Raw genomic sequence first — 22367 nt, forward strand, 5'->3', positions numbered from 1 at the left:
TTCAGGAACACCCATTTTGGAAGTGTGAGATGAAAATATACAGTATCCCCAAACAAATGCCCATTCATCCTTACCTCCCTTGTCAATGGAGATTTTACTTAGGCGAATGGAGTCCAATAGTTTTGAATGGAAAGGAAATCAATGAATGTATGGTTTGAGTTGGGTTTTTGACAAATCCTTTATGTTTATAGGTTTGTTTTCATCATTGGCACATCAGTAGCACTGGCTTTCCATGCGATGATGAAAAGAGGAGTGAGCCGTATCCAGCTCTTGCGTAAATTGACCTGGAGAACTGTGATCTTACTCTTGATGGGACTCTGCTTCCTTAACTACGGACCAAGAGATGGTCCATGTAAGTATAATTGCCTTTCGGTCATTAGTGTTTTTATCATACATTCACGTACAATATCCACACTTATCTTTCCTCTGTGCTTTCCAGGCACTGACTGTGCTTTAAATCTGTATGGCCAAGTGTCCCCCGCTTCCCCCCCCTTTTTGCTGTGGAGCTTTGCTGGCCCTGGCCCCAGTGTCTCTGTCCAGTTTTGGTTGCTGCAATTAATATCCTTCTTAAAGCCGCAACATGACCAGAGGAGGGAGACCAAGATGATAAGAGTCTGGAAACCAAACCTTATAAGGAATGGTTGAGGGAATTGGGTATGTTTAGCCTGGAAAAGAGGAGACCGAGAGGAGATATCCATCTTCAAATATCTGAAGGACTGATACATGGAGGATGGTACATGCTTGTTTTCTCCTGCTCTGGAGGGTAGGATCCGAACCAATGGCTTCAAGTTACAAGAAAGAAGATTCTGACTAAACACCAGGAAGAGCTTTCTGACAGTAGGTGATGTTTTACAGTGGAATGGACTCCCTCAGGAAGTTTTGGAGATTCTGTTTCATTTGAGGTTTTTAAGCAGAGGTTGGATGGTCATGGATGATTTAGTTGAGATTCCTGCATTTCGGGGCGTGTGTGGACTAAATGACCTTTGGGATCCTTTCCAACTCTACAATTCTATGATGCCTGTTCCCTCCCCAATCTTCTTGTGTTTAGAGAGAAGGTTCCTGATAGCAAGGAGACTTGTAACATGTTTGCAACCCACTTCAGATCATCCTGCTCAGAAGGGGAAAGCGAAGAGCCTCCATGTGGTCTTTTGAATTCATGAACAGGACTATTATTTTCCCCAATGGTGCATTATTATCTCCAACTGCAGACAGAAAATCTAGGCTTTAAAAATAACAAATGGTTAAAACCATTTATTGAGTGGGGGACCCTACTATGCTTTCTAAAAAGAAGCCCCTGGTGATTTCTCTCTCTCTTGGTCTTTTGAGCAATAGTTGCTATAGTTTTATTTGTTTGTTTTGCTAAATACACAACAATCTGCAACAGCAAATTACATCTTTGCATTCACCAGCAGAACAGCTAGTTATTGCCTATTAAAGCCTCGGCAGCTGGTGCTGGGCACGTCAACTGTTAACACTTTTCTGCTTTCAGCAAAAATGGCTTGCTAATTTAGTTTGGCAAAACAGAGAGGTACTTTTAGTGACAATAATCTGATCTGGAGACTTTTAGAAACAACAATTACCAGACCGGAGGTGTCTCATTTCTGCTGCCCCCAATGGCAAATCCTGTAAGCACTGGAAGTATTTGGGAAAGGCAGCAACAGTCATGGTGGCATAACACCCTGTGTGGATTGTTTATTCATCAGAATGCTTTCTTTTCTCTCTCTCTCTCTCTTTTGGCTGTTACATGCAGCATCCATTTTCCAGCAGAAACCAAAGACAGCTCTCTTTATGCAGCCCAAGGGAAGGGAGAGAAATGAGAAGGAACCAAGAACTTGGCACTTAGATTAGATATGTTTGTGATTTTTAATTTTTGTGTGTGGCAAATCTCTGCACTTCAGTACTGCAGGATAGCCAGTTCCAAGTGCTGAGTACTTATGGAGCTATTGTGGTATCGGCTTTCAAATCCCGATCTCTACCCCTGAAATGCATTATGTTCTTGACAGTTGCCCTTTTAAATCCACAGTGTAGTGCAGTTGGGGGTCGCACATATTTCTTCCTAATCACCAGTTTCTGCTTTCTTTAAAGGAAGAGCTTAATAATGGAAGCCTTAATAAAGTTCTGTATTTGCAGGATTCTGAAGCTGGAACCAGAATAGATGTATGATCGCCTCTGTAAAGGACGGCACTGTGGGTGGGTGGTATTCAAATAGGTTTTTCTCAGAGTGTTGGCATCCATTTGTCTTGGGAGGAGTGTGCCTCTGTGGTATAGCAGGGCAGAATGTAAGAGACAATCGCTGTCTTAAAACCTCCAATCCAACTCAAAATATTCAATTAAATATATTTTCCTTCAGCTTCTAGCATAGCAATAATAACACTCCTCCTCCTCCTGCTTCTTCTTCATCATCATCATCCTTGTGTTACTTTTACAGGATTTACAGAGTAATCTCAGGCCTGTTTGCTTAGATGTGCTACTGTGGGAAAAACCAGAGATGTGTTCAAGAAAATTGGAGATATGAAAGGAACATTTTGTACAAAGATTACCATAATAAAGGACAAAAGTGAAAAGGACCTAACAGAGGCAGAAGACATCAAGAAGAGGTGGCAAGAATACACAGAGGAATTATACCAGAAAGATATGGAGGTATCGTACACCCCAAGTAGTGTGGTTGCTGACCTTGAGCCAGACACCCTGGAGTCAAATGGGCCTTAGAAAGCACTGCTAATAACAAGGCCAGTGGAAGTGATGATATTCCAGCTGAACTATTAAAATTTTTAAAAGATGATGTTGTTAAGATGCTACACTCAATATCCCAGCAAGTTTCGAAAACTCAGCAGTGACCAGAGGATTGGAGAAGATCAGTCTATAACCCAATCCCAAAGAAGGGCAGTGCCAAAGAATGCTCCAACTACCACACAATTGCACTCATTTCACACGCTAGCAACGTTATGCTTAAAATTCTACAAGGCAGGCTTAGGCAGTATGTGGACCGAGAACTCCTAGAAGTGCAAGCTGGATTTCGAAGCGGCAGAGGAACCAGAGACCAAAGTGCAAACATGTGCTGGATTATGGAGAAAGCTAGAGAGTTCCAGAAAAACATCTACTTCTGCTTCATTGACTACACAAAAGCATTTGACTGTGTTGACCACAGCAAACTATGGCAAGTTCTTAAAGAGATGGGAGTGCCTGATCACCTCATCTGTCTCCTGAGAAATTTATATGTGGGACAAGAAACTACAGTTAGAACTGGATATGGAATAACTGTTTGGTTCAAAATTGGGAAAGGAGTACGACAAGGCTGTATATTGTCTCCCTGCTTATTTAACTTATATGCAGAATTCATCATGCGAAAGGCTGGATTGGATGAATCCCAAACCGGAATTAAGATTGCCAGAAGAAATATCAACAACCTCAGATAATGGATTGTATAGCATATCCTCCAAGTGCTCCGATTGTTCAGGCACAGTCCTGGAATTATGAAAGTTTTCCTGGCTTCTGATTTGATCCTGGAATGTCCCTATTTCCCCTGCCACTGCTGCCATTGCTGAGGTCAAGGAAGAGGATGAGCCCGCCCTTGTTCCAAGAAATGGTGGCGGTGGCAGTGGCATCTGCTAGGGAGTATCCCATTGCCTCTCCATGGGCACCACTAACTGGCCTTCTCCCTTGGGCAGTTTGCAGCAATTGCTGGGGCAAGGAGAAAAGGCTCCGCTCTGTGTGATACATTGGCTCTGAGGTGCAGGCAGAGGGCAGGGCTGCCCCAGGTGGGAAGAAAGAGGAAATGGAGCAGAGTGCAAGACATCTTGATTTAAACACACACACACACACAAACCTTTGTGCATCCGCGTCTAATCTTGCCCCTTTCTAAAATTTACTTATTGGTGTGTGTTTTTCTTTTTGTAAAGCTACCGATGTATAAAATTAAATAAAGGAGTTTTCTCAGGACAATGGAGGGCAGATGTGCTGTGTCTCATTGGTGTAGTTGTGGTGGCACTTGCCCTTCTTCTGATAGGAAATGCTCTGTGGGGGACAATGACAAAAAGAGGGGGCTTGATGAATGCTAATTGGAGGGGAGTGAGATTATTTTCATTTGAGGAATGTCGGAGGGTATGCTATAGTACTGAAAAGAACAGTGTTCCGAATGGACCTTCGTAAGTCGAAAAATTCGTAAGTCGAAGCCAATGGGGAATTTTTTTAAAAAAACCGTAAGTCAAAAAAATCCTATCTAAACCGCATCCAAAATGGCGGACGGAACTCTGTTCGTAACTCGAAACATTCGTATGTCGAGTCATTCGTAAGTCGAGGTACCACTGAATTTGAAAGCAGTGAAAACATTAGTAAAGAAAAATATTTAACAGTTAAGAATTTGTAGGATAAGCTTTATTATATATTCCAGATATTGCTATTTGTGCTAGACCACAAGGCAGCTACCCCTGCCGTAGCATAATTTGGGGAGAGGCCTTCACCTGAGCGAAATTCAGAATTTTAAGCGTGAGCAACAGGAAAATAATCTTAAATGTAGGAAGTTTCTCTTTTGGAAAGCTTTGCGTCTGAGCCCTACAGGTCTAGAATTATGAATTTTAAGCCTCCAGGTTATATTTTATTATCTTCCTGATCCACTACCTCCCTTCTTCATTGGCTTTTGTGCTCAGATGTGTTTTGTACCGAGACTCCAAAAGAAATATTGAAAATAATTGAACCAATTCATATGGCTGATTGTGTCTCATATTCAAATATGGAGTGAAGAGAGGAAATGTAATAAAAGATTATATTTAATACTGGTACCTTAGTCTATGCCTGGCTGATTGGCATGATGCAAATTTTATCATACCTGACTCTTTCAGGGTTCTGGAAATACAATACTGTAATACAGTAATTAAATAACTAAATAATAATTAAATAACTAAATGTGATTGCAAATGAGCTAGATGATACATTGCGAATTTGTGACTTGAGTTTTCAGTATCTGCCAGCTGGCTTTGTAGTTTCCCAAGAGTAATGTGAAGGGTTTCTACTATGTATCATATGATCAAAAAACCTAATACTAACCCAATCACACCCCAGTACAATCTAACATTTTTTCGTAATGTGATGGAAAACGGGTAATATTATACCACTTTTCCATTTATCTGAATCAGAATGGACTTTCTCAACCTATCAATTCTAGTATTTTTACACGTATCCCATTAGTCAAAGGGTCTTTGGTTGCCCACCCCCATTCATGCCAACAACTGTGTGTTTGAAAGGCAAGACAGGGTTATATATTTAGCAACACAGCGATTTATAAAAAATATATATGTCAATGCAATTTCAGTCCTCTCTGAAATGATTCCACACAAATACTTGTGAGAGCATAAAAGTTGGAAAAAGAATGGTATGTCTGCAACCTAGCTGGCATCGCATGAACATAAGAACACGAGGAAAACTTGCTGGATCAGGCTGATGGCCCATCTGGTCCAGCATCCAGTTCTCACAGTGGCCAACTAGAGGCCTGTGGGAAACCAGCAAGCAGCGTTGGAGCACAAGAGCCCTCTCTTCTGTGGTTTCCAGCAACTGGTATTCAGAACCATTGCTACGGTACCTCCAACTGTGGCAGCAGAGGATAGGCACTGTAGCTAGCAGTCATCAATAGTCGTCTCATAGCTAGTAGCATTTGAAGGAGGGACATCTTCATATCAAAAAGTCAAAATTATAAATCTCATTTCAGCACTAGCAAGCCAAGCTACATCCAGGACAAAATGTCGGGACTGTGGGGACTCTGTTATCTTTTCACAATTGAGTAAGGCTTAGCTGCAGGGCTAGGAGGAGCTGCGGTAGCAATATTTCACTAAATTTACAGAATGCCAAGATTTGATGGTATCTTATAGTGAGCTAGCCTATTGGTTTGTCAGTCCCAATATGGTCTATCCTAAGCGTGGGTGGTGCTGTGGTCTAAACCACAGACCCTAGGGCTTGCCGATCAGAAGGTCAGCGGTTCGAATCCCCGCAATGGGGTGAGCTCCTGTTGCTCGGTCCCAGCTCCTGCCAACCTAGCAGTTCGAAAGCATGTCAAAGTGCAAGTAGATAAATAGGTACCGCTCTGGCAGGAAGGTAAATGATGTTTCCGTGTGCTGCTCTGGTTGCCAGAAGCAGCTTTGTCATGCTGGCCACATGACCCAGAAGCTGTACGCCGGCTCCCTCGGCCATTAAAGCAAGATGAGTGCCACAACCCCAGAGTCGTTCGCAACTGGGGTTGTCAGGGGTCCCTTTACCTTTACCTTTAAGCGGCAGTATCTCTCCAGAGTTTCAGGCTCAGAGATTTTTTTCCAGCCCCATTGGAGGCAGCCAATGTAAAGCCCTCCAGAAGTTGTTAGACTACAGTTTCCATCATCCGCAGCCAGCATGGCTAGTGTTGAATGATGATGGGTTCTGCAATCCAGCGACATATGGAAGTCACCACATTGGCAACCCCTGATGTAAATAATCAGATACGTCTCCAGTGCTTACTCACCACAAGGAAAATGGACTGTAAAACGCTGCCCCCTACTCCGAAATATCCTATCGCTTGAAATGGAGAGCATAAAACAAAATGATTGCCTTGGACAAATGACATTCCCATAAAATTTGGCTTTAGTTCATTGTCCTTTTATTCGGAATGGCCAAGTTCTGCCTCCATGAGAGCGAATGAGAAAGCTGAGCACTCTTCAGCAGCCTCCTCTTCCGTCTTTGTCCCCTTTGTGCTTGCACAACAAAAGAGCAGTACATTAAGAATAAATGGCAGTAATGGACTGATGGGAATACTTCCTCTTTAAGTGGACAGCACAGGCTGGATGGAGCCCAGAGTTTTAAAAGTATGAAACCTGCTGATTAATCCTCAGATTCACTATTGTAAATGTAAGCACTTTAAGTTGCTGGGTGGCTTTGTGGAAAGGACACTATTTTAGAAGAGAGAACAGACAGCTTGATTGGGAGAAAGTTGAGACATATCTGAAATTGTCAGAAATTGTCAAAATGTCTGGGCACCTCTAAGGAGACTAGCTAACTTCCATCTCTCGGTAGTGGTGGGCTGACAGGGAGGCAAAGACGTTGATGCACACAAGGCGCAATGAAGGTTGCATAGAGGAACTTTCTCCAAATGTTCTGTAGTTCATTGAGCGCATTGTCAGAGTAAGGCTGTTGGTGTGGACAGCTACACCCAATTCCAGACCTGAAAGCGTTTCTTTTTTTGCAATCCAGGGGTTCTTCTTGGCTGGAGGTGACACTGGGGAGTTGAGTTGAAGCCTGATGTGCAATAGGCTCAAAGTGCTACTTCAAAGAGTTGGCCAATCAAAAGCAAAAGGTCAGCTCCTAGGATCTATGGTGAATCCTAGTGCCCTCTGGAAATTTTTAAATGCCACTCCCACTAGCCTCAGTCAACATGATAGCGCTGGCGGAGGAAGAGGAGTGCGGGGGAGCGCACCATCTCTGGCAGCGTGATCCCAGTAGGGTGCCATCATGGCTGCCCCTCCCCGCCCGCGCTGGATGCCACACCCCTGCAGGTGGCGTGCCATGCCCCTGCGGGCAGTGCGCCCTGCCCCCAGGACGTGCGCCCCGCCCCCGGGATGTGTGACAGCCCCGCCCCCGCCTGCTCTCCACCCCCCAGTTCCAGAGCATGAAGTTCTGCCACTGCATGATAGCTCAGTTGGTGGAGCATGAGACTCTTAATATCAGGGTCGTGGGTTCGAGCCCACGTTGGGCAAAAAAATTCTGCATTGCAGGGGGTTGGACTAGATGACCCTCGCTGTCCTGTCCAACCCCACAGTTCTATGATTTTATCACTGTGCTGGCTGGGACTGATGCGAGTTGTAGTCCAAAACATCTGGAGGGCACCAGGAAGGCGAATACTGATCTAGAAGTCTCATACTGCCTGTCAACTGGAAAGGCTATTCTTGCACCCTTGTATTCCCTACTATGCCTGAAGAGGCTTCTGGGACTTGAATGCACACAATCACTGGACTCCAAGCCTTAGCCCATAAGTTTCTTGGTATTGGAACAAATCCTTGATGCATCTGATTACTCAGTAATTTTGGGCCAAATATATGTAACATGCATGATTTCAAATCAGGCACTGGATTTCCCGCCTCAAATTAGGTCTTATATGTAACATTCAGCTTTGTACCTACAGTGTCATGGAGCTGGGCAAGGATTCCAGGTGTTCTGCAGCGTCTTGGATTTACTTACTTCATTTTGGCCTTGATGGAGACCTTCTTTTGCTTAAAAGACCTTGACATATATCAGGTGAGATGCAATGGGACTGACCTTGGAAAAACATACCCTTGCACACTTTTGAGTACCCAACAGAGATTTCATTTGGTAGTATGTGCGTGGCATCCAGCTAGCCTCATATTACTGATGTCTTATATTTTACCAGTTTCCAGGACTGCTGACTTTCTTACCTATAATCTCACTCTCTGGCACCACTAAATTTCAATCAGAAATAATCTCGATTGTCCCAGCCTGGAGACTAGGGGGAGGAGCTAAACCAGTGTTTGACTTTCTGGTATTGTGCTTATGTGTATGTAAGACAAATCAGAAATATGGAATTGCATTGGGGATGCAGGACCATTTGTGATGAGTGTTTTATTTCTGTCTTCACCTTCTGAAAAAGGGGATGCTTCCACTGGCTTCCAGTCTAAGAAGATCAAGACATAAATTAGAGGGAATGTTACAAATAATATTTCTTCATTGGCAAGCAAGTGAACTGAGTGACCTCATTCCTTCCTCCCCCCATCCATTTCCTTTTATCTCTGACTTGGACGATCCTGTTTTAAATTTGGTTTAAATGCATATTTATAGACCAGACTCTAGTGTCTTCTCCTAGTGATAATGATCAGCTAATAATGATAAATACTTTGCTGATGAGCTAAGTATGTAATTACACAACAGACTGCAGTGACTCAATAGAGCTTTTACAAGCTGCTGGATAACTGTCTTTTAATAAATGCCTACATATATGTTTGCATTTGAGATGGCAATGGGTGTCATGGCACAGGCCCCAAATTAAAATGATGTGTCCATTAACGTGGGGCAGATTTTATCCTTCCTGTTTTATTTGATGCTTCTTGGATCAGACACTTGCACGAGAACCCTCAAGAGCCACCTTTGAAAACCTGGCACCAAAGGCGCACATTTAAAGATGGATGTTCTCCTGCACATTCATGTTTGAAAAAATGCCTTCCAGTCCCATTTCATGCATAGACCAGCTGCCTCTCAGCATTTAGCAGGGGAAAGGGCTCCTTGGAAGTGAGCATCAAGGGAATACTTCAGTAGTCCTAGCAGCTCTCCCGCATCCATGTGTGTAGCTAAATCCTTTCCCAATTTATGTTTGCATATTTGTGTCAAGAATGAATGTATCAAAAATGATACATGTTAAAATACGAGTGACACTGCACACACCTTTGTAATTCAAGAAATCTTAATAAAAAAAATTAAAAGAAAAGAATGAATTTGGCCCACCACACCAAGCATAAAATCCTCAGCCAATAAAGATCCAGTGACAAAGGATGGCATAAAAAATGGATTGAACCATTAGTTGGGTGGATAACTGTATTGCATAACTTGGAAAAAGTGCAAGTATGTTTTGGTTTGCATCTTCTTCTTCTTAGAAAATGCCAATTAGCTAAGGTCACCTTTAAATGCAGACTGAACTGAATTTCTCCCCCATCTGTACCCACCATCCTCAGGGCTATATTGTCAGGAGCTGGAGTCAGGAGTAGGGTAGCTATAAAAAACCTGGTGTCGGTAAAGTCAACTCTTTATTCAAAGACACCAAAACAGTGCAGGCCTAGTGATCCCAGCAATTCTTCCCAATAGGTCTTTCTTGCCTCTGTGAGGCAGTTGTGAGGACTGAAGGTCCCCAACTTCAAGGCTCCTCCCTGGTTCCTTCCCTATCAGCCTAAGGCACCTTTGTATTGTCTCTCATTGCTTTGCCCTCTTCATTCCTCTCTGTGTTCTGGGAGACCAGCGGGCAAGGGAGCTGGTCACAGCAGGAGAGGGAGACTCTCTGGCTTCTTCAGCAGCGTGCCTGCACTCTGCTTCTTGACCCACCTCTGCTTCTGCTTTTGAGCTGCTCTCTGCCACAGCCTCTTCCTGCTCACTCAACCCTGTTGCCTCTTCATCTTCCAACACCTCCTCCTCCCGGTCTACTCCCTCTTCTCCCTCTGACCACTCACCATCGTGCACCTCATCACTCCCCTGGCTCTGAGCCTTTGTCCTCTGGGGGTTCTCCTGCTGGTGCTTCCCACCACTCGTCTGTATCCAGCCAGTCCATGACACATATTGAGAGCATTGTGGATTGCATTGTCTATAGCAGGGGTCAGCAAACTTTTTCAGCAGGGGGCCGGTCCACTGTCCCTCAGACCTTGTGGGAGGCCGGACTATATTTTGAAAAATATATGAACGAATTCCTATGCCCCACAAATAACCCAGAGATGCATTTTAAATAAAAGGACACATTCTACTCATGTAAAAACACCAGGCAGGCCCCACAAATAACCCAGAGATGCATTTTAAATAACATTCTACTCATGTAAAAACATGCTGATTCCCGGACTGTTCGCGGGCCGGATTTAGAAGGTGATTGGGCCGCATCTGGCCCCCGGGCCTTAGTTTGGAGACCCCTGGTCTATAGTCTGCACAACAAACTTCCGCCTGGTTCAGTGGTGAACGGTGCCACTTGGCTGCCCGGGGTGGCACTCCCTGGGGGCAGTGCATCACCCTGCAGTGTGTATGAATTGTGATGTCACGATGCACGACGCGCGCAACAGGACGAACTGCGCATGTCCGTGCTGCTGCTCTCCTGGGCTGCCGCCACCTGGCAGCAAACCACTCCGTAGCACGCTCTGCTTCTTCCTGCTCGGGCGGAGGAGGCGAGGGGCGGGCCAGGGGGGGCATTGCCCCTGCGCGCTGCCCACGCCAGAGTGGAGCTAGTGTGGAGCTAGGGGTGGCCCGCCCCCTACGCCCCTCCCTTGCTACGCGCCTGCCCTGGTTAGCACATGGGAGGTGAGATGAATAAAGTTCTCTCTTTTTTTGAAGGCATATTGCACACAGCCTGAACACATGCAAAATCACTGACCTAGTAGCTGGGCAACTGATTGATAAATATGACCTTATGGTTTCTTATGAGCATTCAGCATGCTCGCTCACCCAACCTTCCTAGGTGTGCCTAGGAGTTGATTTGATGGATTGTCTTCAGGGTTTTTTGGCATGTGAATCAAGTGACGGAGACAGGAAGTGGCTAACATTCTAATTGCTGCTTTCACTTTTGTGTAGTTAAAAGAGCAATTTCCTATTGATGTGTATGAAGGTGAGGGAAGAAAACATTTGGGGGTTAAAGAGTGGTTCTGACAAACATTCTTTTGGAAGTGGCCATGTTTATTTTCTTGACCATATCTCTAATTATGTGAATTCCCTTCTCTTTGAAGTTTGATAATTGGTGGGCTCCACTAAGGGATACCATTCTCTACTGGCCAGAGTGGGTAATCATGGTGATCCTGGAGACCCTTTGGCTGTGCCTCACATTCCTGCTACCTGTCCCTGGATGTCCCAGGTAAGCAAGTCTGATTGCACAGTAGAGTAGAATTTTCGTAATGGAAAAAAGCGCATTCTATAAGTGTATTTTTAAAGGACTTATTCACTATCATGAAAGGTCATTTCCTAAACAACCTGTTGTATGAAGTGTGTTGTTGTTGTTTGTTGTTTAGTCGTTTAGTCGTGTCCGACTCTTCGTGACCCCATGGACCATAGCACGCCAGGCACTCCTGTCTTCCACTGCCTCCCGCAGTTTGGTCAAACTCATGTTCGTAGCTTCGAGAACACTGTCCAACCATCTTGTCCTCTGTCGTCCCCTTCTCCTAGTGCCCTCAATCTTTCCCAACATCAGGGTCTTTTCCAAGGATTCTTCTCTTCTCATGAGGTGGGCAAAGTATTGGAGCCTCAGCTTCACGATCTGTCCTTCCAGGGAGCACTCAGGGCTGATTTCCTTAAGAATGGATAGGTTTGATCTTCTTGCAGTCCATGGGACTCTCAAGAGTCTCCTCCAGCACCATAATTCAAAAGCATCAATTCTTCGGCGTCAATTCTGAAGTCAATTATGTATGAAGTGTACATAACTCCAAAAAGAGGCCAATGGTTTTACCCATTTCCCCAAGTGAAAGGATGTTCTCTGTGTACTCCCCCCCCCAAACAGGATCTTTTTCTTTGCAGTGAGAGAGAAAGCACTGGAGGCTCATAGCATCTTTGTAACATCTGTTAATTTGCAAGCACACAATTATAGCTTATTGAAAACAAGCAGATTCATAGAGCGGGCAGCAAGGGCCAATCCTGAATCCCAAAGTGTGACATTTGCATCCTATTTCTGCCAACGTCAGCCTAAAAACTCCGATCTTTCCGTCTGTCCCAGTTTAAATAGCAACTGCTGTATTTTCTGCCACAACCAAACACCACATGTCAGGTAGATTTTCCATTAAGGAAATATATTCCAGTTATTATCTCCAATTGAGAAAATATCAGCTGATTAGCAAGCCCTGACCACTGGTCAGGTGACAGAAGGGGGCCAGTGGAGTTGCAACTGGTGCTCAAAAGCTTTTAATTCTGAGTGGGCTGCTCAGATTCAGTGCAAACTGCTCCCTGAGTGTCCGCCCCCTGACTATCCATGTTCCTCTTTCCAAGCCCATTTGCTTTCCAGCTTGATTGTTTGGTCAATTTCTACTTGAGTTCAGACAGCCGGACCTGGTAGAAATATACCTATGCATTAGACTTGCTTCCATTTACAATCTGTGTTGGAAATAATTGGACCCTAAAGAATAATAATAATAAATAATACCTTTATTGTCAATGTACAACCTGTGTACAATGAAATTAACCGAGCCTCCCCACCACCACAAACACTCAATCTCATTGCACTCTGTGTGCTTGTTGCACAACACACCAACCCCAAAAGTCAGTTGCACTATATTATTTCCCGTTCAGCAGCCTAACAGCCCACAGATAGAAACTGTTTTTTAGCCTGTTGGTATGACTGATTATATTTCTATATCTCCTGCCCGAGGGTAGAAGATTAAAGAGGTGCTGGTTGGGGTGTGAAGAACCTTCCACTCCCATTCTAAGTGACACCTGCTAGGCAGTCGTTTTTAATGCCTGAGTGTATTATTCCCCAGTAAACTGAGTCCAGTTAAAAAACATTTGAGAGCTCTTCTGTCCCAGATTCAAGTCAGAACCTCACCTCAGGGGCGAAGGAAGGTGTCGTGACACCTGGGGCGGGCATCACTACGTAGGGCGCATGTGTGGCATTGCTACACGTAGCGACCCTGCGCATGCGCTGTATAGCGGTTTGCCACTGGCGTCTCTCCAGCGCTGTACGAACAGTGCTAGGATCCCTCCGTCACCGCTACAGCTGCGAGCAGAGGATCCTGGCACCATCTGTATGGCGCTGGCGCTGTACTTAGTGGTTTGCCGTGGGCTCCAGGACCCTCTGCTTGCGGCTGCAGCCGCGAATGGAGGATCCTCCCTCCACATGTGGCTGCGGCGGTGCAATGGCTGCTCACACTGCCATGAGCCCCCGTGGGGTGACTTCTTGTCACCCTTGCAGACATGGAACCCGGGGTGTACTCCCCCCTGTCCCCCGTTGCAACACCACTGCCTCACCTCTCCCTGTTCTTAGGGTTGTGCTGGCAGTTCTCATTTCTTTGGACAGAAAACTGAAGGGCAGTGGCAGTGGTGTTAAATTTTAAATCCCAATTTTGGAAATGAGTGTATTTAGCCCCCTTAAAACCCTATTCTTTGGGAATTGTAGAAGAGGAAAGAGGGCTGGCTTGCTGTGACTGAAACATACCTAGTAATATACGCTGTTGGGTGTTTTCGGCTGTGTTTCTCAAGCTCTTTCATGTACCCCAGGACACGCATCCTTCAAAAAGGCACTGGCAAGGCAAGGCTGTCATATGCTATGTGTCCTGCTGTTTTATCATTTAAAATAATGATCTAGCCATCAGCACACACAGCTTGAGGTGCATGCAAGGGATTGCAGAAGAGCTGTGTGAAATAGATGTATCAGTTTGTCTTTTAGTATGGGATCATTTGCATGTCTTAGTGAATAAGGCAAAGCTATATTGCTACCTCTTAACAATTCCCCCTCCCATTACTTAAAACGAAGCAGTATAATTCCCCCCCCTTGCAGATAAATGTTGCTGTTATCTTAGAACAACAGAAGTGAAAAAGAAGCCAATCTTCTCTTTCGTGGCATGTGGAGAGAGAAAAAAAAACTGTGTAGGAAGATATATTTATGGGAAACAATAACTTCCCCCTACCCCATTACTAGGGACGCAGGTGGCGCTGTGGGTTAAACCACAGAGCCTAGGGCTTGCCGATCAGAAGGTCGGTGGTTCGAATCCCTGTGATGGGGTGAGCTCCCGTTGCTCAGTCCCAGCTCCTGCCAACCTAGCAGTTCGAAAGCACATCAAAGTGCAAGTAGATAAATAGGTACTGCTTAGAAGCGGCTTTGTCATGCTGGCCACATGACCTGGAAGCTGTACGCTGGCTCCCTCGGCCAATAAAGCGAGATGAGCGCCGCAACCCCAGAGTCAGTCACGACTGGACCTAATGGTCAGGGGTCCCTTTACCTTTACCCCATTACTGGTACTATGACAGTAACCTAGATTTTGCATCGGAATCTTACAAGTCCTGCACTGAGGGGAGGTTGAAGGAACTTCGGGTCATAGCTGCCAAGTTATCCCTTTTTTAAAGGGATTTTCCATTATGCTGAATAGGCTTCCTCGCGAGAAAAGGGAAAACTTGGCAGCTATGCTTCGGGTTGTTTCCCTATTTCTTAGTACCATACAAATCAATGGAATGATAAAGTTGACTAGATTATGCTAGAAATAATATTAGGTCTCATAAATTTCACTGTTTTTTGGGTGTGTGTGTGTGTGAGAGAGAGAGAGAGAGAAATTAATAGTTCAGAGGGAAGTATTATTATTTTTTTAAAAAAGGTCTACCAGAGCAATTATGTGGCTTTGAACCTGCCCTTTTACATAATAAAAAGTGAAATGATAATTAAAAATACATGCAAAACTGTTCCAGGCATAGAGGTTGGGGGTTGGGGAGGAAGAGGAGAAAGGAAACAAAGAACATGTTATAGGTACCCAGGGGCATTACAGGTGCCTATACTAATCATACCAAGACATACACATGTCTACAACAATCCCACTTTTTGCATCTGGCGTTGAGCTTTCTAAGATGCAGCTTGGAACTGAGAATTGTGAAAGACCAAATTCTGCCCCCGAGAGGGGAGGTAAGCAATGGTGTGTGCTTGAGGAATCTTACATGGGGGCAGGAGAGCTCCCATATATGTTTCCTAACCATAGGAACAACTGTAATGAAAAGGTTCTCTCTAATACACAGAAAAGGGTCCTGGAGAAATCAGTGGCTGGTTGACCACTGATTTCATTTGCACTTTCCCGTATTTCCATGTTTGGAAACTCTGAGTTAACCACTACAAACTGGACAATGCTATAGATTTCAAAATGTTGCCAGATCAACACGGCTCTTTGCCTCCCCATTTGCAAGGAGGCAGGATCACATCCTCACATCGACTGAACTCCCTGCTTGTATATTATGTAAAGTTTCACCCAACTTAACTCAGATTTCATCTTTCTCTACACAACCCCGTCATCTAGTTACCCCATTAGAAAATGAAGTATTTTGAAGCACATTAGATTCTTCAAAACTTTTCTTCTTCTTCTGAGTAAACTTTGTAGAGTTTCTCTACTGCTTGCGCCTGTATGTTAGCAAAGATTTTTAATATGAGATACAGAGAAAGTCAATAGTTATTTGTTTATACATTTCATTGTACACACCATACTTCTGCTGGAGAATTGATTTAAAGCCAGTGGTGATTGGTTGTCTATTAATGGTTGAGAGAATTTTTGCTAAATTGCTTGCAACAGGAAGTTGGCATTCAGGTTCTTCTGATGTACCTGAAGTGCAATAAAAGGGACTTGTGACACCTTGATTTCAGTTGATTGGGAGGAAATGATATGCCACAGAAATACCATAGATAGAAAGAAGTGTTCTTGAAAGTGTAAAAAGATGGATGCAGCTTGTTCCTCCATCTCAGATTGCTCATGAAAGAGTGTGATTCTTTAATCTCTTTCGCTCTGTGGAAGCTAATATGCGGCCATAAATCACACACATCAACTTCTCGAGGAATAAAATACTCTTTTTCCCAATGAAAAACCACGACCCTGAACTATTTAAAAAGAAATGCATGTTTTCATGCACAGAGGTGGAAGCCAGGTTTAACATGGCCATTGGCCACATTGGCTGTAACCCATTCTCCATTTAAGGCTATGATCCTGACCCATCCTTCATTTTGCATTACCGGTATTTGTTGAAATGGTGTTAAATTAGGAGAAGCCTAGGTGAATGAATTTTCAATACCCAGAACTCCTATGTTTTCCTCTCTAAGCACTGACAATCTGGTACCAATTTCATGCACATATGTGCAGTTGTATTAGTGGAATCAGCTTAGCATAAAGTGAGTGATGGAATATGCATTCTACACACTCTTAGAAGCTGTGCAGAAACTGCAGCTGGGGAGATGTGTGAAAAACTAGCTCCATGTTTTCAGATTAAGTTGTCTACAGCGCCAGTAATAGGCAAATGGAATTAAGTTGATTTGTTAAGTTTGTAGGATTGTAGGGAGGGTGTTCATTCTCACAAGCCTTGATGAACCACGTTAGCGGTTTATTGGAGCAAGGCTTGAGGAGTGGCTCATCCTCCTGACGACTTTATGAAATGCACCTGCAGTTTAGATACAACATGCAGAATTTGCAAACATATGAACTACAATGTTTGCTATATCTACTGTGTGAGTAACTGCTGGTTTGCAGTTTGCTAGGGGCTTCTTTGCTCTAGTGTTCCTTACTGCAACTGAAGATTGTTTTGCCCCAGGCAGGGTCTAATTTAGTTAAGTGAGCATAAAATCTCCCATGTTCCATTTTAAGAGTGTTAGAAGCAGCATACTAGGCTTCCCTAATGCCCAGCAACACATTTTTCTTAACTATTTCTTGCATAAGAACCTGCTAGAAGAATGGGTTCACATTAGGGTTGCCATATGTCCTCTGCTTCCAGGACACATCCTCTTTATCATGGGCAGAGTCATCATCATCATGATCCATAGTTAAAAGTAGAAGTTGGGAAATGTGTCCTCCTTTTTGCTCTTCAAAATATGGCAAACCTAGAGATGAACACAAATACCTGCTCATTACCATGTAGATTTTAGTTTGTCTTTAAAAATGCTATTATACCTCTATTGCCACCCACAGCTATATAGTGCAGTTGCAGCCCTGCCAACAGGTAAACAAGATTTGTTTTCTGCTTAGCAAACAAGATTTGAAATTTGAGGGTTACATTCTGAGTGTATATACTTTCAGTGAGTAGAAGCTAAAATTTTGTTTTGTGGAAAAAATGCAGCTTTGTTGGGGATGAATCTGCACAGTAAATATTGACACAATAGAACCGGTTTTATATTCTAATCATGATACCATCCTCCACTGTTTTCAGAGATGGAAAAAGCAAAGGCACATCAAACATTTGAATTAGTGGAGATGTGTCTTGTAGATATTTTGTGGCAGATGGTACATCTCAATTAGGGAAGCATGTTTTCAGATTGCCGTATTCTAATGCATTTTAAAAATTATATCCCATTCTGGGGGGAAGATCAGAGAGGCAACAAAAACTGTGATTGCCAGAATTAACAGGGCTTTTTGGCTTTCAGAGATCAAAAGGATCATTACACGTAATGGTGCATGTGTAGTAAATGCTATTCAGGAGTTGAAAATAAGCTCACTAATTCGTTTTCAAATTCTTGTCATATCAGACTGGTCTTGTGACGAAAAATAAAACCAGTTCCGGTGCTTGGAAAACTGACAGCTGCAATTAATATTGTGTGTTCTCTCTGCAGAGGTTACCTGGGCCCTGGGGGGATAGGAGATGATGGAAAATACCCCAACTGTACTGGTGGTGCAGCGGGGTACATTGATAAGTTGGTGCTTGGAGAGGAACACATATACCACTACCCTACATGTAAGGTAATTGATTATCTGCAGGGCTGGCTTGGTGAAGTGTTTGTAAGTGCTGGGCTTATCTGGCCTTTGGCTTTTATATGATAACATCGCTTAGCCATTCCTTTCCTTCTCCTGTCAGACATTAGCCAGGTGCAGCCAAACAAAAGGAACACTTATTGTGGCACCATTATCATACCGTTTCCCCCCCCCCCTCACCCCCAGAGGATGGAAGAAATCTAGTGTGAAAGCAGTGTTAAGGTTTTACAGCCAAGAGTTTCAGAGTCAAGTTCACAAGCAATCTCAGCTCTTTGGGATTTACCTTTGCATATAATAGTATAAGAAACACCACAATTTAGCTGGACAAATGCTCTCCGTCTGTCCTGTCTCTAATCCAGATGTTTCAGGAAGTGTTAATACCTCTGTGTATTAAGAACATTTGACAGAGCATTAATTCCTGGTCTAGATCAGGCGTTTCTAATTTCTGTATCCTTGAAGGGCCACTGTAATCTTCATAGAGTCACCCAGTGTCTAAAAGTGTACTGTATTTTGTTGCACAAAGCAACTTACCATACTTAATAGCAGTTCTGTGCTCCATAGTAAGAAGCTGGCATCTTCTAGCACCTTCCAGTGTTCAGCGTTTTATATACATTTGCACGTGACGTACAAAATCCAAAAGGGAGCCGGGACATTGAAAAGTGGAGCATCTGCCTTGCAAACATTTATCTTTTTCTGAAAAGTGAAGTTGTGTGTGAGCTTTTTGCTTCCCCCCCCCTTCAGTGAGAACATCTGCTTTGCACGCAGAAGGTCCTCGATTGAATCCCCGGCATCTCCAGGTGGTGGTGAGAATGCCCTCCCTCTGAACCCTGGATTGCTGCTGCCATTCAATTTAAGCAATGGTGAGCTAGATGGACCCAGAGCCTAACTCAGTATAAGACCGTTTCCTATGTCTTGCTTAAAATTTAGGAGGAGTGTTAGGGGCCTGTTAAAATCCTCTTGATAGTTCTATGTGGCTAGCAGGCTACCAGCCAGCCATTTCTGAATAGACAGAAGAAGAAAGCAAACTAGCTTGTCAAGCACAGTGGTGTCTTGATCTTCTGTCATTGGGTGCCTTGTCTACAAACAGAACTACTTGCACCGGCACTAAAATGCTTTCTATCTGATACTTTGGAGGCCCTAGACAGCAACTAGTTTTCTTAAGAGGGTCAGGGCGCAGGCTAATGAGTTACCAGTTTTCCCCTAAAGTGGCTGCTATAAGCCCATCCCTTCACCTGCCGTTCTGAATGAGGCAGTTGGCTTCTGGAATGCTGAAGGAACACTTGCTGTGCTGATGCTAGGAACAGGAGCGGCAGACCAACAGAAGTAAAGACAGTTGTGGGAAGAAAGCAGGCAGTGAAAGGAGGCTGAGTGGCAGCGTGGGACTAAGAGCCTAACCTGGTGACAATGCTGTGCTGGCAAGTCCCACAAACTACATTGGCTGCTCTCTCCATGCCCCTTTTTAACCTCTGGATTGGCAAGTCAGAGAGGCTAGGTTTGTCTCAAGGACAGCTAAGCGATGGTTCTTACTGTCAGAAAATTAAAAAAAAACCTTCCAGTAGCACCTTAGAGACCAACTAAGTTTGTCATTGGTATGAGCTTTTGTGTGCATGCACACTTCAGATATTAGAAAATTGTAGATTTTTAGTTCTGTATACATTTTTGCTCGATTGCTCTGTGGAATGATTTAGATGGCTATGCACTAAAAGGCAGTTCTAAAAGGCAGTGAAATTTCAGGTATATAAGGATCAGGGAGCAATAGAAAGCTCTGGGAAGTGTGTTGGTCTTGAATCTCCGAGCGGGCTGACTTTTCACAACCCTGTATCAAAACAATGGCCCATCTAGCTCTGAATATTTATTAATCCTGGCTAGCAGTGGGTCCCCAAATTCCCCCCCCCCCGTCTGATATCCTTTAACTGCCAGTGCCACAGAATTGGCCAAGGACCTAATATGCTCTTGGTGAAAATCAATCAGTATTTTAGTGCAATTTTTTCTCTCTATTTGCAATTTTGCCCAATATACAGATTTTTACAAAGCAATTTCTCCTAATATAGTGCATTTCCCCCCTGTTATATTCACCAATCTTATGCACACTTTTCCGGCATACATGTGTTTTTATACATGTTACTTACATGTGTGCAATGATTTGAGATCAGTAAAGCTGGAAAGACTTGAGAGGAGACCTTTTTTTCCTCATACCCTGCTTTTAGTTGACCCTTCTCCCCTGCCAAAAACCCCCCCATGGTATTGTCAAAGCTTCTGCAAAAGTAGATACACAATCTTAGTTTGAAATCTTACTGAATTCTGAATATTCATGGCATCTCTATGAGCTGGTGATCTGTAGTGTCCAGCAGTGGCACAAGGCAAATTTTGCTGTGTCCAATAAATTTATAATGAAGTTGGCATAGTAGAGTGTTCCCTCATTGTGGATGGATGGATGGATGGATGGATGGATGGATGGATGGATGCTGCAGATTGTCAGCTTCCCATATAGCTGCTGTAAACCTCCCAAGAGTGAAAAAATAGTTACCTTCTGAAAAAAGCTGACTGGTAACCATCTCATGTCTCAAAACTGTAACTAGCCTGCCATTTCTATGGACAATTGTTGAGACTTCTGTTATTTCTTCTTCTTCTTCTTCTTCTTCTTCTTCTTCTTCTTCTTCTTCTTCTTCTTCTTCTTCTTCTTCCTCCTCCTCCTCCTCCTCCTCCTCCTCCTCCTCCTCCTCCTCCTCCTCTTCTTCTTCCTCTTCTTCCTCTTCTTCACATTATTTCTATACCATTTTATATTTTATGTTCTTAACCACAATGCTATATTAGCCACTATCAGTGTTACAGATTTATGTGATGCCTGGTTATTCCTAATGTTTTTGTTTTTGTTATTGCTTCAAAATAAATTGGGGGAGGGGGTGAAATGAAGCAAAAAAATTATATAACATTTGTATTTGTATAATCACTTCAGAGAAAAGATTTGGATCAGCAGCGAACATTGGGGTCTCAAATTTCAGGGGTGCGCTGTGCCACACCAAAATTCATCACCCTCACCTCTCATACTCCATTTTAAATCATAGTTGTGGTGTCCCTTGCAGTCCCCCCCAAGAGTCCAGGCCCAGTGTGACTGAACCGGTTGCGCTTCCCTAAATCTGCCTTTGTTTGAATGTCTTTGGTATAGAAATGGTAATTTATTTTTAAAAAGGAATTACATTTTTCTGGCACAGGATAAATGAACAAATGAGCCGGCTGCCTCTGAACTTCTTGCATTAATGACTGTGTTTGATGCAATGAATAGATATACATATTTAAGGAAGTGAGACAATTTGGATGTATGCCACATTGTCTTATGTGGCCGACATTTATTTTGTGACCTGTAATATTGTAAATTGAGAGGCTGCCTGCTGTTTTAGATCTTGGGAGTTTTGAGTAACCAAACCAATGTTTTCTTTCCTGTTAGGAGCTGTACAAAACCACTCAACCTTTTGATCCCGAAGGCATTTTGGGTACAATCAACTCCATTCTGATGGCTTTCTTTGGACTTCAGGTAATTTGACATGTTAAAAGTGCTGTGGTCAATGCACTGTACACACGAGGTTCTTTTGGATTCTTCACATGACAAGATTTTCCTCATCTCCCACAGTAGCAGCCATGGACAGCTGGGTTGTCAGAGGCTGCAAACTGTAGAATTGATGCCTTCCTTGGCTTTGTTGCTGTGTGTGATGGGCAAGGGACAGTCATGGGAACAGTTTGCAGAGCTATTTGAAGCCCCCAGCTGGCTATGGAACAATGGAGGAAGGGCAGGTACATGGAACAACATTGTTCACCAGAGACTGCACATGATGGATGTGCAGTCAGGTGGATGTCACCCCTAGGTTTTTACCCATAGTCACTGTAAAAAGCAGGATGTGGGTGGCGCTGTTGCTTAAACCACAGAGCCTAGGGCTTGCCGATCAGAAGGTTGGAGGTTCGAATCCCCACAATGGGGTGAGCTCTCGTTGCTCGGTCCCAGCTCCTGCCAACCTAGCAGTTCGAAAGCACGTCAAAGTGCAAGTAGATAAATAGGTACCGCTACAGTGGGAAGGTAAATGGCGTTTCCGTGTGCTGCTCTGGTTCACCAGAAGTGGCTTAGTCATGCCAGAAGCTGTACGCCGGGCTCCCTTGGCCAATAAGGCAAGATGAGCGCCGCAACCCCAGAGTTGGTCACTACTGGACCTAATGATCAGGGGTCCCTTTACCTTTTACTGTAAAAAGCAGCAGTCTGTTCCAGAT

At 43.8% G+C, this 22367-nt stretch overlaps 1 protein-coding gene across 3 annotated transcripts in view; it reads left to right on the top strand.

Annotated features, from left to right (window-relative positions):
- Nucleotides 1-22367, top strand: part of LOC118096362 (heparan-alpha-glucosaminide N-acetyltransferase-like) — a 171909-nt gene that overhangs the window by 108044 nt on the left and 41498 nt on the right. For 2 of the 3 annotated variants that reach the window (XM_035138106.3, XM_035138110.3), the window contains 5 exons: nucleotides 192-352; nucleotides 8138-8250; nucleotides 11436-11560; nucleotides 17972-18098; nucleotides 21556-21642. In XM_035138106.3, coding sequence (XP_034993997.3) covers nucleotides 192-352; nucleotides 8138-8250; nucleotides 11436-11560; nucleotides 17972-18098; nucleotides 21556-21642 — 613 coding nt within the window. The remainder of the gene's footprint in view (nucleotides 1-191; nucleotides 353-8137; nucleotides 8251-11435; nucleotides 11561-17971; nucleotides 18099-21555; nucleotides 21643-22367) is intronic. The other variant, XM_035138109.3, reaches the window with a different exon arrangement.

This window comes from Zootoca vivipara, chromosome 5, assembly GCF_965207765.1.
Source record: "Zootoca vivipara chromosome 5, rZooViv2.hap1.1, whole genome shotgun sequence".
Classification (NCBI taxonomy): Eukaryota; Metazoa; Chordata; class Lepidosauria; order Squamata; family Lacertidae; genus Zootoca; species Zootoca vivipara.